Below are 15513 nucleotides of genomic sequence, written 5' to 3' on the forward strand. Positions count from 1 at the left end.
TAATTATTGATATATTAACTGTGTAAATGTTTGTTGTGATTATTAGCAACAATTTCAGCCAGTGGTGTTCTTTCCCTCCAGGTGACCAGATGGTCTGTGACGTCAGGCTCTGTCTCTTCTACAACAGAGAACCAAAAGCCTCACTAAAGCTCCATTCAGTGTCCTGAACCTCTTTTGTAGTTCATTGACCACAGGACACAGGACTCAGTGTGGGAAACTCAGAGCAGTTCTCTACTCACACTACAAGTCACTCAACATATACATCTGGACCTCAAGATGGCTAACACCTCCCTGAAAATAAACAATCTTCAAGAGTTTAGAGACCTCCTGGACTAAAGTGGACTTACCTTAAAAACTCATTCAAATAATTATGTATATTATATCATCTACATGAGCTTCATAGAATTGTTTTAATTGATACCATTTTCCAAATGTTATATGAATAGATAAAGATTGTACAGTAAACAAACTGTCTATATCATGTGCTTTACAAAACAATTCAACTTAATTTAATAAGTTCATCATGATTGCAGAACGTATAATTGTATCAATGACAAGTCTCCATTTTTCATGATTCTAATAGCAAAAGTTTAGGTCGCACTTTAAGATCTCATGTAAAGGAGCTGAGCCAGTATCACACGTGTGTGTTGAGATGATGAGTGTGTGCTCTGTCAGAGTCATTGATCCCAACATCAGGCAGCAGATCTGATCTCTTTACAGGGTCACCACTTTCCCAGATCCACACAGCGCTCTGTGAGTCTCTCTCCATCACCCCCCCAGCCCTCCACCTGCTCCCCTGAGATGTGACTATTGTCCTCCCAAGCTCTCCCATTGGCTGCAGACTGTGAGAAACTCCAACCAGCCCAAGACTCACACATTCATATGGAGATGTGGGACTATATATAGGAGGTATCAAACCAGTAGAAATCAGATTCACTCTACACAGAGAACTCTACAACACAGAGATCCAGCCATGACTACTACAGTCACTTCAGCAAGAACCTACTCTGAGGAGCACCTGACTCTCACCTTCAAGGTAAATTGAAGACCCAATGTCACAGACTTACATCAACTGCTAAATAGTAATGTTATTCATGTTACACTCCAGAATCAGGTTATTAATGTGTTTCCTCTCTTTCTTTTCCAGCTAAGAAAGCCACAGGTGGAGAAGTTACGTAGAGATCGTATCAACAGCAGCATTGAGCAGCTCAAGTCTCTCCTGGGTCCAGAACTCCTCAACCAGCCGCCTGACTCCAAGCTGGAGAAAGCTGACATCCTGGAGAAGACAGTTTCTTTATTGAGCCACCTGCAGCCAATCAGCTCCTCTTCCTGCTCTGCATCTGCCAATCAGGGTCACTCCAGGTGTGTCCAAGAGATTCAGAAGAGCACTTCCTGTCCAAGGAGGAGATGGAGACAGAGTCCCAGAAAAGACTGCTGAGCCACTTCCAAAGCCAGCAGTCATCCTCTGATAAGAACAGGAGGGAGACTGACCTGCCTCAGCTGAGTTCCCCAGCCCAGCACAGCATCAGTAAAGACAAGAGTCCAGTTAACAGCGTTCCCTGGAGACCCTGGTAGAGTCCTACAGAATGCAGCTCTACTCCCAGACATAACCATGTTGGTCAGAGATTAACATTGCCAACAACATTATTGACAAGTGAAGATGAAGATGTTCTGTATGAACAGAACGATTGCTGATTTTGTTATTGATCATTACGATCTGAAGCTTTTATGGTTCTTTGTAAGGACATTTACCCAAACTGGGCATTATTCATTGAATCTCTTTGAGATTTCCCCTGATCTGTTCAAAGGTCAACAAATCTCTTCAGGATAATCCTGAATTTCACACTACATTTTTTGTATTATTAATTTTGATGTGCATCTCTGTGAAGTTTGCACCAGTTCGTTTCTATGTAAACTTACAGTAAGTGATACATTATCACTGTTCCTCCATGAGGAGTATTTACCCAACATGGGTATCACTTATAGCATATTTCTGTTATTATTGTTAATCAATCAGTGTCAGGATCAATATATTTACTCAGACTATGAATAACTAATATTTCTATTGAGGAATATCGAGTTTTCTTTGTCAAAATTGTGTTCTTGTTCGACAGATCTTTCCAAAGATAGTTCTTCAGGATAATATATTTCCTCTACTCTGTTAGAGAACAGTACCTACCCAGCATATGTTTAAATATGCATGATGAATGGAGAACATTATTTTCTCTGTAAACTTACTGTTTATGCTAGACAGATCTTTTGCCTTTTGTAAAGACAAACGTTCAATATCTTTCCTCTACTCTGTTAGAGTACGTATTATGCATATGTTAAATATGTGTGGAGAAAGGAGAACATTCCTTTCTCTGTAAACTAACTGTTTATGTTAAATAGTTCAATGTGTCTTTTGTAAAGACAGATGTTCAATATATATCCTCTACTCTGTTAGAGTACCTTGTGTCTTGGAGATGTGTCCAATTTATGTTGTGATGTTTAATTACTCTGTCTGCCTCATGTTGAGGTATCTATGATGATGTGACTCTCTGAGTCAAATTGAATAAATACAATCCACTGAAACGTTTTTGTCCTTGTGCAATATTCCCCTTTTAATTAATAGTATTAGTACTTCTAGTTAGTAAATCTATTTACATTATCCTGTTCTTTCGTTAGTCAAAGCATACATTTTATTTAGACAATCTGAGCCTATATCAGTCGTATCAAGGTTATAGAATTATCATTATATTTGTTATAAATCTGTACATCATGTATCTTCATTCAAAACTACTCCTTTAATCAATAGCATTGTTTCCACGTTATAATGCTAATACCAGTAATAGCACTACACATTAGCATTCCCAGCACCAATGACAGAAATCCACCAAATAATATTGACAACACTGAACTGTTACATTAACAAAGATTTGTTCAACTTACGTAAATGATTTTATTCTCTTTGTCACAACAAAGACATACCAAAAATGGCAATCCTATTTAAACCTTTCAGAAGATTCAGTTGATCGGTGTTTTTTTAAGTATTGCGAGTTATTATTAACGTTGACTTTTGCATTAGCCAAGCATTAGCATCTTATCCATAGATACATTAAAACATACAGGGGATGTCTAATAAGTACTCTAGTAGACGGTAGATGAGAATAGTCGTCTTGAAAGACGATTTCCAAACGATCTTCCAAACACAAATAATCGAAAAAATATATATTTTAAATCCATGTTTTATTTGTATAATATGATCTTGGATTTGAGATAATTAAATTGCTGGGCTTACTCTTGATATGACTGATAAAGGCTGAGATTGTGGATGACATGGTAAAAGCTTATGTTTAATGCTTAGAAGACTGTCACCATATTTTTATAATCACTGTAACATACAGCTGAATGCACTGCAAAAAACATATTGTTATCATCAAAGAGAAGGAAAATGGAACAAGGACCAGAAAGATTCAGTTGATTGTATTTATTCAACTTGACTCAGAGAGTCACATCATCATAGATACCTCAACATGAGGCAGACAGAGTGATTAAACATCACAATATAACTTGGACACGTCTCCAAGACACAACATACTCTAACAGAGTAGAGGATATATATTGAACATCTGTCTTTACAAAAGACACATTGAACTATTTAACATAAACAGTTAGTTTACAGTAGAACAAAGTAATGTTCTCCTTTATTCACACATGTAAAACATGTGCATAATAAGCACTCTAACAGAGGAAAGGATAGATATTAAACATCTGTCTTTACAAAAGGCCAATGATCTGTCTAGGATAAACAGTACATTTACAGAGAAAATGATGTTCTCCTTTCACAATGCATATTTAAACATATGCTGAGTAGGTACTGTACTCTAACAGAGTAGAGGAAACATATTAAAAAACTATCTTTTCGAAAGACAAAGATCTGTCCAACATGAACAGAAGTTTGACAAAGAAAACTAGATTTTCCTCAACAGAAATATTTCAAAGTTATTCATAGTCTGAGTAAATATATTGATCCTGAAACAGATCAGTTAACAATAATCACAGAATGATGATATAAGTGATACCCATGTTGGGTAAATAATCCTCATGGAGGAACAGTGATAATCTATCACTTACTGTAGTTTACATAGAAACAAACTGGTGCAAACTTCACAGAGATGCACATCAAAATGAATACCACAAAAATGTAGTGTGAAATTCAGGATTATCCTGAAGAGATTGGTTGACCTTTGAACAGATCAGAGGAAATCTCAGAGAGATTCAATGAATTATGCCCAGTTTGGATAAATGTCCTTAAAAAGAACCATAAAAGCTTCAGATCGTAATGATCAATAATAAAATCAGCAATCGTTCTGTTTATACAGAACATCTTCATCTTCACTTGTCAATAATGTTGTTGGTAATGTTAATCTCTGATAAACATGGTCATGTCTGGGAGTAGAGATGCATTCTGTTGGTCTCTACCAGGGTCTCCAGGGGGCGCTGTTAACTGGACTCTTCTCTTTACTGATGCTGTGCTGGGCTGGGGAGCTCAGCTGAGGCAGGTCAGTCTCCCTCCTGTTCTTATCAGAGGATGACTGCTGGCTCTGGAAGTGGCTCAGCAGTCTTCTCTGGGAATCTGTCTCCATCTCCTCCTTGGACAAGAAGTGCACCATCTCTTGGAGACACCTGGAGTGACCCTGATTGGTAGGTGCAGAGCAGGAAGAGGAGCTGATTGGCTGCAGGCGGCTCAATAAAGAAACTGTCATCTCCAGGATGTCAGCTTTCTCCAGCTTGGAGTCAGGCGGTTGGTTGAGGAGTTCTGGACCCAGGAGAGACTTGAGCTGCTCAATGCTGCTGTTGATACGATCTCTACGTAACTTCTCCACCTGTGGCTTTCTTAGCTGGAAAAGAAAGAGAGGAAACACATTAATAACCTGATTCTGGAGTGTAACATGAATAACATTACTATTTAGCAGTTGATATAAGTCTGTGACTTTGGGTCTTCAATTTACCTTGTTGTTGAGCGTCAGGTGCTCCTCAGAGTAGGTTCTTGCTGAAGTGACAGTAGGAGTCATGGCTGGATCTCTGTGTTGTAGAGTTCTCTGTGTAGAGTGAATCTGATTTCTACTGGTTTGATACCTCCTATATATAGTCCCGCATCTCCATATGAATGTGTGGGTCTTGGGATGGTTGGAGTTTCTCACAGTCTGCAGCCAATGGGAGAGCTTGGGAGGACAATAGTCACATCTCAGGGGAGCAGGTGGAGGGCTGGGGGGGTGATGGAGAGAGACTCACAGAGCGCTGTGTGGATCTGGGAAAGTGGTGACCCTGTAAAGAGATCAGATCTGCTGCCTGATGTTGGGATCAATGACTCTGACAGAGCACACGCTTATCATCTCAACACACACGTGTGATACTGGCTCAGCTCTTTTACATGAGATCGTACAATGTAACCTAATCCTCAGCCACAAATATTTGATCCTCTTGATATCCCTTCAATATAATTTTTTTTTTACCTTCATGGTGCATTAGAAGATATACCAATACAAAATATCTGATTCAATGCTGAAGTAAATGTTCATAATTGTTCATTTTCATCATCGTTTTTCCATAAACATCCATTAACATTTTTTGTTCACCACTTTTAATGAAAATACACCAATGGGTGCTTTTTGCTGTGAATATCAAATCCGTTTCTCTCTTATATCCACTCACATTTCAGATTGTATTGAGTAGCTCTGAGCTCCCTGTATTGAACTGCCTTGGGCTCCCAGGTACTGTGCCTCTACTGGCCTGTGCAGCTGTGAGCTGGTGCTGGTTTCCTCCTGTGAGTTCTGCAGCCCCAGGCAGCACACTTCCTTGCCTTCAGCTTCCACAGCTGGCTCCCTGCACAAGGCTGAGCATGCCCCAGTCACACGCCCTCCTCTCTCTGGGGCTGGGAGCCACAGGGACACACGGCTTCCCACACTTCTGTATGCAGCCTGCTCAACCCCCCAGACAATAGAAGTGTGTCTGTTCCCACAAAGCCTTCAGACTGTTCCCATGCAGGATTCAGGCTGGGCTAGGAGGCAGTGTGATCCCCACTGCCATCTGGATCACTTATAACTCACCTCACAAACAAAACAAAGTAAATGTCTGAACCATTTAAATACATTATTTAATAACTTTTTATTATAAAAAGTGCTCTTTTGCTTCCCATCAACTGCATCGTTTTTATTAATTGTTATAAATATACATATGTATATGTTTGCTTTCTAAAGGTCCAGAATATGAATCACATGAACACATCAGTGTGTGGGTTTGGACATCACTGTAAAGCATTACTATATGGTACAGACTTAGTCCTAGCACAGATACTTTCCCAGGAATTAGCCTGACAGACCTTATTACCATATGGCTTGGGAAGCAACTTCCCACCTGTCATTCTATTCCCACAGACTATTGTCCCTAGATTAGAGCTCTCTGATTGGCTGAAGATCTTGACACATGAAACAGAATGACCATAAATACAGAGAGGAGATTGAGAGCTCTCTAGTGAAGGTCCTCTGAACATCCACAAGGCAAGCAACATCAACTGAGTCCAGCAAGCGGCCACTTCAAGTCTAGTCCTCTGAACAACTTTTGACGAAGGACACCAAAAGTACAATTTTGACTCATTTCTAGCAAAGCTGCCAGCTCAGACCATAATCAGAAAATGTCAGCCTACCTGGACATCACTCTTCAGGACAGCTTGAAGGAGCAACAGCCCCAGGTGCACCTCAGGTAAGTTCACTTAACAACATCCTTCTGTCCTAGACAGATATGCTGTCAAAGAGAACAGGAAGTTGGGTGTGAGTGAGGAGGTGTTGACAGTTGTCTTGTTATCAGGTGTAAACTCAACATGCTGGAAAGGAGGTGCAGCATTGGAGTGGAGAAGCTGAAGGCCATTCTGGCAGAACATCTCCACAACGGGATCCCTACCTCCGACCTCCTGGAGAAGACAGCCTCATTCTTCACTCTGAGGAAGGCCTTGCTGTCCCACAACGGCTACTCCAAGTGCTCCAGGGACATCCTGCGTCTCTTCCCTGGCTCAGAAGACGACCTGGCTCCCCTGTGCCTCCAGCAGTGACCTGGAGAAAAAGCCTCTGTGCCCTGAATGCACCTGGCAGTGCTGCTACCACAGACTGGGACTGGGACTTGACATTACTAAAGAGACATTGAGCTGCCCTTGAGATTGCACTGATCTTGATTTATGAAGACAACTTCGTGGTCGTCTTGAAAACCATGACCTTGGCTTTCATGCGGGAGCCAGACGATCTACACAGCCTTTTTCTCTTATTTGACTGAATTGTAAACTTTGTTTTTTTCACAATGCATTGTTGTGTTTTTTGAAGCAGTTGTACTGCTCTATTCTTTCTGTAAGAAAGACACGTTTTGCTGAGGTGGTCTGATGTAGTTTGATAATGGAAACTTGACAGACCAGAACAGACTCACTGTTTTCGCCTCACAGTTTAAATGACTGTGATTGACTGGGGTGCTGGCTACCCCAAAGCGAAGTTGGAGCATTAACATGTGATATACTGATATTGATTCAGCTCCTTTTTTGGGGCAACAATCGATGTATAGTCTAAATACCGCGTGGCCTTTATGTATAGGGGAAGTATTACGAGTATGAATATCTAAACATATTGTTTTAATTTAATTTGAATTACTACGTAATAGTGTACACTGACGTGCATTACAAAATGTCATTCATGAGATACTTAATAAAAATGATAATAAATGTAAATATGTTTGTCAGGTTATTGGTACTCTTTTGATTATAAAATCCCAGAAAATAACAAGCTGTCTCAGAAGACTAGAGAAGCATTGAGGAATGTGTCCATTTGCCAAACACCTACCTGCAGTCCTGGTCATCACAGGGCAGTCGGTAGGCAATGGAGAGGTGTAAGGATGAGTTGTCTGTCAAGGCAGGCCAAGGACGCACGACAATATAAAAGTGTTGACTCGGTTTTATTAGCAACGATGTCGGATCATGCCACCAATCCACAACAGAGTGCCTAGCATGAGGGAGAAACATGTCTCTCAGATAGCAATTATATAAATGAGCTGGAGAGTACAGATATAGTAAGCACCAAAACATGCCCTTAAACAGTAAACATTCCACGAATGATGAACATGGGACACGGTCCACAGGTGATGCGGTCATAACTACGTTTGGAGACTATTATCTGCTTCCTCGCTTTCCTGAGGTTGCACAGAGTGCATCCCTAGATCTATATGTGTCCTTCTTGGGGCACACGGAGCGACCTCTTAACCTCACTGAGACACAAGCTTCATGTATACAGAAAATCTGCACATCAGGAGGCGTGTGCAAAGAATATTATCCTGACAGGCATGTCCAGACAAGCATGTCCAGACAAGTAGGGCCCTGATACTCTATACAGGAGTGACCCGGCCTCTCCTCCTGACACAGAGATGATGTATGGGATAGGTAGCTCAGTCATAGAATATTTGACCACAGATCAAGAGGATGCCTTTACAAATTCCACCATTGAATCTACGCTGGATATATTTGTCTGCAAAATAAGGTGATATATATATTATGGTTATGTGCTAGTCTTGCCCTACATTGTATAGAGTAAGACATCCCCAGTTGTATGAACATGTAACAGAGGTGGTTTGATGACCATAATAGCTAAATGGGATTTGATCAAGGTTGGGATTTGAACTCAATAGTGATGTAAATGTCAGCAGTGCAATATTACAATAAGTAATCATTCTAGTTTTGATGCATGTCTCATTTAATGAAAAAAACAACTTTATTTTCAACCAATAAACAAAAACAAGCTGCTTCAAACGTTTATTCAAGGTTTCATCAATAAATAATCACGTTGCTAGTCAAGGGATTCAAGTAGTTCTGATGTTGCTGGTAATTTGAGCACGCTCCTGATGGATTCAGGCCTGGGGTCACATTTAACTAACGAGCTGCCAAGCCTGCTCCCTTGGGGAGATGAATTAGCATTGAACAAGGCACACTTCCATTGTTCTGTAGAAGCTCCCTCAATAGGCAAAGTGTGGGAAAGCTCCGGAGAGAGCAGTCACAGTTCCGTGGAACCTCATTACCATTCGGACATTGTGGTTGAGTATATTTGTACTGCCATGCAAAGCAAGTATATATATATATATATATATATATATATATATATATATATATATATATATATATAAAAGTATATATTGTAGCAAACCAGGGAAGTCAGACCAGACAATCCGACCCCAAAGGCGGGTCCGTCAACTTCAATTGGGGGTGGTGATAGAGGGAGTCTACCTGCCAGTCGAAGTGCTGCAACCACTGGGCACATGGCCCATCAGGCAATCAGGCCAGGGCTTAAAGGGGAGCCAGCCCAAGGCCGCAGGGGGAGAGAGAACCAGAGAGACAACCCTGGAGGAGCGTTGCTATCAACCTTTCCCTCTGCTTTGACCCCCCAGAACTGCACTCCGTGAAGGACCACAAACCCCGGATGGGAAGACCCCTAATTTAAAGTTTGTCCCACTACCCTTACCCTGAAACCATTAAGTAAAAACCCATTTATGTTAAACCCTGTGTCTGAGTCCTATTTTATGGTGTATCGGGCTTTCAAGTCTCCTGGGTTGCTACAATATATATATATATATATATATATATATATATATATATATATATATATATATATATATATAGATATATATAGATATATATAGATATATATATATATATATAGATATATATATATATATATATATATATATATAGATATAGATATAGATATAGATAGATAGATGTACATATATATTTATATTGATACTTTATTGTTGTATTGGAAGTGTATGATGGCATGTAACAAATACATTGAAGATCATATTTATTGGAATATAACTGTAGAAGTGAAAGAATTGCAGGTGACCAAAGTAGAGAAGAAAAAAGGAGGGAAAACAAGCCAGACATTTTTCCCTCCAGATGGTCTGTGACGTCAGGCTCTGTCTATTCTACAACACAGAGCCGATAGCGTCACTAAAGCTCCATTCAATGTCCTGAACCTCTTTGTAGTACATTGACCACAGGACACAGGACTCAGTGTGGGAAACTCAGAGCAGTTCTCTACTCACACTACAAGACACTCAACACATCTGCTACATCTGGACCTCAAGATGGCTAATACCTCCCTGAAAATAAACAATCTTAAAGGGTTGAGAGACTTCCTGGACTAAAATGGACTTCCCTTAAAACAAATTTAAAAATGATGAACCTGACAACATGAGCTTCTTAGATTTATTTTAAATCATGACATGTTTTTGAAGGTATATGAATAAAAAAATAATTCAAAATAATGATTTGCATCACATGCTATACGGAAACACTTAACATCAAGATACATTCAGAATAATTCCATATAATGTGACTTTATCAATGATAGATCATTGAAGGTTGTTCATTTTTGTCATAGTTGATGATCAGGTGACACTGTACGATCTCATTTAAAAGAATGTCTCACACGTGTGTTGAGATGATGAGCGTGTGCTCTGTCAGAGTCATTGATCCCAACATCAGGCAGCAGATCTGATCTCTTTACAGGGTCACCACTTTCCCAGATCCACACAGCGCTCTGTGAGTCTCTCTCCATCACCCCCCCAGCCCTCCACCTGCTCCCCTGAGATGTGACTATTGTCCTCCCAAGCTCTCCCATTGGCTGCAGACTGTGAGAAACTCCAACCAGCCTAAGACTCACACATTCATATGGAAATGTGGGACTATATATATGAGGGATCAAGCCAGTAGAAATCAGATTCACTCTACACAGAGAACTCTACAACACAGAGATCCAGCCATGACTCCTACAGTCACTTCAGCAAGAACCTACTCTGAGGAGCACCTAACTCTCACCAACAAGGTAAATTGAAGACCCAATGTCACAGACTTAAATCAACTGCTAAATAGTAATGATCTTCATTCATGTTACACTCCAGAATCAGGTTATTAATGTGTTTCCTCTCTTTCTTTTGCAGCTAAGAAAGCCACAGGTGGAGAAGTTACGTAGAGATCGTATCAACAGCAGCATTGAGCAGCTCAAGTCTCTCCTGGGTCCAGAACTCCTCAACCAGCCGCCTGACTCCAAGCTGGAGAAAGCTGACATCCTGGAGATGACAGTTTCTTTATTGAGCCGCCTGCAACCAATCAGCTCCTCTTCCTGCTCTGCACCTAACAATCAGGGTCACTCCAGGTGTGTCCAAGAGATGGTGCACTTCCTGTCCAAGGAGGAGATGGAGACAGAGTCCCAGAGAAGACTGCTGAGCCACTTCCAGAGCCAGCAGTCATCCTCTGATAAGAACAGGAGGGAGACTGACCTGCCTCAGCTGAGCTCCCCAGCACAGCACAGCATCAGTAAAGAGAAGAGTCCAGTTAACAGCGCCCCCTGGAGACCCTGGTAGAGACCTACAGAATGCAGCTCTACTCCCAGACATGACCATGTTGGTCAGAGATTAACATTGCTAACAACATTATTGACAAGTGAAGATGAAGATGTTCTGTATGAACAGAACGATTGCTGATTTTGTTATTGATCATTACGATCTGAAGCTTTTATGGTTCTTTGTAAGGACATTTACCCAAACTGGGCATTATTCATTGAATCTCTTTGAGATTTCCCCTGATCTGTTCAAAGGTCAACAAATCTCTTCAGGATAATCCTGAATTTCACACTACATTTTTTGTAGTATTCATTTTGATGTGCATCTCTGTGAAGTTTGCACCAGTTTGTTTCTATGTAAACTTACAGTAAGTGATACATTATCACTGTTCCTCCATGAGGATTATTTACCCAACATGGGTATCACTGTTATCATCTTTCTGTGATTATTGTTAACTGATCTGTTTCAAGATCAATATATTTACTCAGACTATGAATAATTTCTATTGAAAAATATCAAGTTTTCTTCCAAACTTCTGTTCATGTTGGACAGATCTAAGTCTTTCAAAAAGATAGTTCTCCAATATTTTTCCTCTACTCCTTTAGAGTACAGTACCTATGCATGTGTTTAAATATGTATGATGAAAGGAGGACATTGTTTTCTCTGTAAATGTACTGTTTTTGTAAGACAGACATTTAATATCTATCTTCTACTCTGTTAGAGTACTGATTATGCATATGTTTTATATGTATGAAGAAAGGAGAACATTCTTTTCTCTGTAAACTAACTGTTTATTTTAAATAGTTCAATGTGTCTTTCGTAAAGACAGATGTTCAATATATTTCCTCTACTCTGTTTCAGTTCCTAATAGGCATGTTTTACAATACATGAAGAAAAGAGAACACTATTTGCTGTTTATTAACTGTTTGAGTTCAAAAAACAATTGTTGTTCAATATTGGTTCTCTATTCTCAGAGCACCTTGTGTCTTGGAGACGTGTCCAAGTTTTGTTCAGATGATGTTATACGTCTTCATTTTTCAACCTTTTGTAAAGGTTTGTAAAAACATTTGACTTTTGCATTACTTGCAATACATAATTAATTTAAATTAGTCAATGTATTAATTTCTTCTTTACTTCATTTCACATCATTCTTCACATGAGAACTAGGCCTACTTTTTCCCTCTTTCAACCTTATAGTCAACACATGGCTTTTTGATTGGGATGAGTAGACAGAAGATCAAAAAAAGGGGTCCAAGGGGTCGAAGGGGTCAAGATCTATTGACATTTTCACAAATAATGATGGGAGAAAGATCACTATTCAGCCTACATTTACGTGATAATGGTGATGGAAATAATCGTTCAACTTAAAGAACTGTAGGCCTACATTTCCCAACAAGACAAAAATATACCTTCTCACCTTGTGAATTGGAGTTTTCATGAAGAAAAGTCTACTTTTGGATCTTGTCTGAGTCACTGGTGTGGAAGAAAGTTCTGTCCTCTTTTTGAAACTGTGTGATCAGTTCGCTTCGTTTCGAATTTCGATGCGTAAGCAACCGCATCGGAGGTTCACGCTTCCGCATCGTACATTATCAGGTGATATTGTACACCTCGTCGGACATTATCCCTAAGGCACCGTAAGTTAACAGTAGGGCACCATCAAGGCAATAACTGATCTAAAGATTGTGATTAACATAAGCACTTAAAACATTCTGTTAAAAGCTCTGTATGCGAGACGAGCAATTATAAGCCATGTCCTTGCAGCTCAGGCCATAACTCAAGTCAGCATGGACACTTAACACCTGAGACTTTCCCACACTGGAGGCCCTATAATAAAAGCAACAAATAATTCGTCATGAAACCCCCCTTTACACAACTTCCTACTGTTAAATCAAAGAGGAGCGTGCAGTGACATGTGGCAACCTAAAAGCGTGCCTCAATCACACCTACCCTCGCACCTTACCAGGCAGGCAACAACATCGTGAGAAACTGAAGCAGTTTTTATTGACTCTTTGATTTGCACCCCGTGTGTGTCAGGGCCACAGTCGTGAACACTTTCCCATCAGCAGCAGGCGTTTGTCCTTTGATAGCTTCTTGTCAAAATAGCGCCGGGATTTTGATCGCACGCGTTGCATCATAGGGGGTAGAGTCATTCGCGCGATCCAAGAATTTAAGTAGCCTGTTAACCCTGTGGTCAAATGTTATCAACCATGTACGCAGGCAGAAAGATAGAGAGAAGCTCGAAAGGGAAGATAGGGCGAGAAAGTCTTCAATAGGAAGTAAAGGCAAACTACAGCTATTTATTTTTTACAATTGTAATCATAAAATAATAATAAATTTAAAAAAAATACTGTACCCTTTCTCTTTGTTATGTTTGATAATACCATGCATAGCTTAAAATAAAGCATTGGCTATCTGTTTAATATTTAAAACCACTTCTATTGTGTGACAGCAATCTCCACATAACGTGTGCCATGTTTAATCTTTAATCTATAGTGGCCCTTATCAGGTGTGCAGAGGCTGCCAGCTCTCCATCTGCAGAGGCCTGATCAGACACAGGGACTGTTCCCAGGTAATAAAAGTGTAACAACCTGCTTGTGTCCAGCCTGTGGCTCAGAGAACCTCAACCCCATCCCCTCTGTTGAGGCCATGAGGCTGGTTGAAACCATGAGATAATTGATGCCTCTCCCATTGTTGTGTCCGCCTCGCCCACTGGCCTCAGAGTGTGGGAAAGCTAAGCCTTCCTGGGACTCATGGCTTTGTAATGCTAATGCCCCGCTATAAATAGGGGAGAGGGATCCTCTCTCAGCTCACAACTCACTGTCCTTCCTCAGAGAAGCACACTCTCTCCCAACTGCTCCAGAATGGCTCCTACCTGCACCAGAGACTCTGACACCTCCATGCTCTCCACCAAAGACAAACATAAAGTAAGTGTTGCTACACATCTGTCCTTTTATCATTGCTTGTTTTACCTTTGCTGCATCCTTGTTTGAGAGAGAGCATTGACTAACAGACTGTCCCCTTTTCTGCTCCAGTTAAGGAAACCAGCTGTGGAGAAAATGCGCAGAGATCGCATCAATATCTGCATAGAGCAGCTCAAGGCTCTGCTGGAGAAGGAGTTCCACAAGCATGACCCCAACGCCAAGCTGGAGAAGGCTGACATCCTGGAGATGACGGTGGTGTTCCTGAAGCAGCAGCTGCAGTCCAGGAGCCTGGCCCCTCTGAGGGCCCATGGACAAGGCTACTCCCAGTGCTGGAGGGAGGCGCTGCACTTCCTGTCTACCAGCTCCACCAAGGATGCCACCCTCCAACACCTCCAGCACCTCCAGCGCCTCCATGGTGCCCAGAGAGTTTCCCTGGACGTCTGTCCCGCCTCTCCCCTCTCCTCCCAGCTCCACAGCCAGGGCCCAGTCAAGCAGGCCACCAGCACTCACAAACCAGTGTGGAGGCCCTGGTAGAGCCCCTGTACAGACTCTGTACCTGGAGGACCGTCCACCATCCTGAGTAGGAAACATGTTTCCAAATGTTTTACTGGATGTTCTACGTTTCTTGATAGAAATGAACTCCACTGATGGTACTCTCTCAGAGAAAAAGCTGAAAACAGTTTTACAGTACTTTGTTATGAAGTAGATGTTTTCTATATACTTTGATGAGTGATAAATGCAGTGTGTGCTTTTATGAAGCACTATTGTGTTGTTTTACCCTTTCATTTTCTGAGAAAATGTTGTGTAAAGATGTTGTCTTTGTTTACTGATGGTTGCTTTGCCAACTGTAACTTTTCTTTAACTTCCGTTTTTCATGTTCCTTTTGAGGGATATTGATTCATAGATATGAATGTCCTTTTTGTAAAGGCTTTGTGAATCCTTTTGTGAAGGATATTATTATCATTACTTGAATATGCCTTTTGTAAAGGCTACTATTATCATAATTTAAATATGCCTTTTGTAAATAATATTATTACCATTATGCAATCTTTGGGGTAAAATATGCGAAACCACTAGCTGTTCAATCATATACATGGCTGTGTTGTAAACACTGATGATTCATCAGTGTTAACAGTGTCATCATTTTCTCTTGTCAGACATCCTATGTTAAGTTATATGAAAC

The 15513-nt window shown here is 40.6% G+C and overlaps 4 protein-coding genes and 1 pseudogene across 6 annotated transcripts; 4 read left to right on the forward strand and 1 right to left on the reverse strand.

Moving 5' to 3' along the window:
• Positions 1-917: 917 nt before the first annotated feature.
• LOC146273093 (transcription factor HES-5-like) lies at positions 918-1575 on the forward strand (annotated as a pseudogene).
• A 2885-nt stretch (positions 1576-4460) lies between these two features.
• On the reverse strand, positions 4461-8288 carry LOC146273094 (transcription factor HES-5-like). 3 transcript variants are annotated; one of them, XM_084705550.1, is made up of 3 exons: positions 8262-8288; positions 4995-5084; positions 4461-4883 (listed from the first exon to the last, which is right to left on the reverse strand). In XM_084705550.1, the coding sequence occupies exons 2-3, from the start codon at positions 5055-5057 to the stop codon at positions 4461-4463; spliced, it is 486 nt and encodes a 161-aa protein (XP_084561676.1). In that variant the 5' UTR covers positions 5058-5084; positions 8262-8288. The 3 variants fall into 3 exon arrangements, with proteins under 3 accessions (XP_084561676.1, XP_084561678.1, XP_084561675.1); XM_084705552.1 differs by lacking the exon at positions 8262-8288 and having other exon boundaries at positions 4461-4618; positions 4712-4883; positions 4995-5113; XM_084705549.1 differs by lacking the exon at positions 8262-8288 and having other exon boundaries at positions 4995-5057.
• LOC146273095 (uncharacterized) lies at positions 6583-7090 on the forward strand. The gene is made up of 2 exons (XM_084705836.1): positions 6583-6725; positions 6843-7090. The coding sequence occupies exons 1-2, from the start codon at positions 6677-6679 to the stop codon at positions 7088-7090; spliced, it is 297 nt and encodes a 98-aa protein (XP_084561962.1). The 5' UTR covers positions 6583-6676.
• A 2541-nt stretch (positions 8289-10829) lies between the features above and the next one.
• On the forward strand, positions 10830-11430 carry LOC146273096 (transcription factor HES-5-like). The gene is made up of 2 exons (XM_084705526.1): positions 10830-10892; positions 11008-11430. The coding sequence occupies exons 1-2, from the start codon at positions 10830-10832 to the stop codon at positions 11428-11430; spliced, it is 486 nt and encodes a 161-aa protein (XP_084561652.1).
• Positions 11431-14270: 2840 nt separating this feature from the next.
• Positions 14271-14864, forward strand: her15.2 (hairy and enhancer of split-related 15, tandem duplicate 2). The gene is made up of 2 exons (XM_084705658.1): positions 14271-14333; positions 14442-14864. The coding sequence occupies exons 1-2, from the start codon at positions 14271-14273 to the stop codon at positions 14862-14864; spliced, it is 486 nt and encodes a 161-aa protein (XP_084561784.1).
• The last annotated feature ends 649 nt before the right edge of the window (positions 14865-15513 follow it).

Source organism: Hypomesus nipponensis, chromosome 9 (assembly GCF_054491055.1).
Source record: "Hypomesus nipponensis isolate SF chromosome 9, ASM5449105v1, whole genome shotgun sequence".
Classification (NCBI taxonomy): Eukaryota; Metazoa; Chordata; class Actinopteri; order Osmeriformes; family Osmeridae; genus Hypomesus; species Hypomesus nipponensis.

What these genes read in the sequence shown, in the direction of transcription:
- LOC146273094 (XM_084705550.1), bottom strand. Translation starts at nt 5,057, where the DNA reads ATGACTCCTACTGTCACTTCAGCAAGAACCTACTCTGAGGAGCACCTG. An exon ending in ACCTGACGCTCAACAACAAG is followed by an intron (nt 4,884 to 4,994) that starts GTAAATTGAAGA and finishes TTTCTTTTCCAG; the next exon opens with CTAAGAAAGCCACAGGTGGA.
- LOC146273095 (XM_084705836.1), top strand. Translation starts at nt 6,677, where the DNA reads ATGTCAGCCTACCTGGACATCACTCTTCAGGACAGCTTGAAGGAGCAA. An exon ending in GGACAGCTTGAAGGAGCAAC is followed by an intron (nt 6,726 to 6,842) that starts AGCCCCAGGTGC and finishes ACAGTTGTCTTG; the next exon opens with TTATCAGGTGTAAACTCAAC.
- LOC146273096 (XM_084705526.1), top strand. Translation starts at nt 10,830, where the DNA reads ATGACTCCTACAGTCACTTCAGCAAGAACCTACTCTGAGGAGCACCTA. An exon ending in ACCTAACTCTCACCAACAAG is followed by an intron (nt 10,893 to 11,007) that starts GTAAATTGAAGA and finishes TTTCTTTTGCAG; the next exon opens with CTAAGAAAGCCACAGGTGGA.
- her15.2 (XM_084705658.1), top strand. Translation starts at nt 14,271, where the DNA reads ATGGCTCCTACCTGCACCAGAGACTCTGACACCTCCATGCTCTCCACC. An exon ending in CCACCAAAGACAAACATAAA is followed by an intron (nt 14,334 to 14,441) that starts GTAAGTGTTGCT and finishes TTTCTGCTCCAG; the next exon opens with TTAAGGAAACCAGCTGTGGA.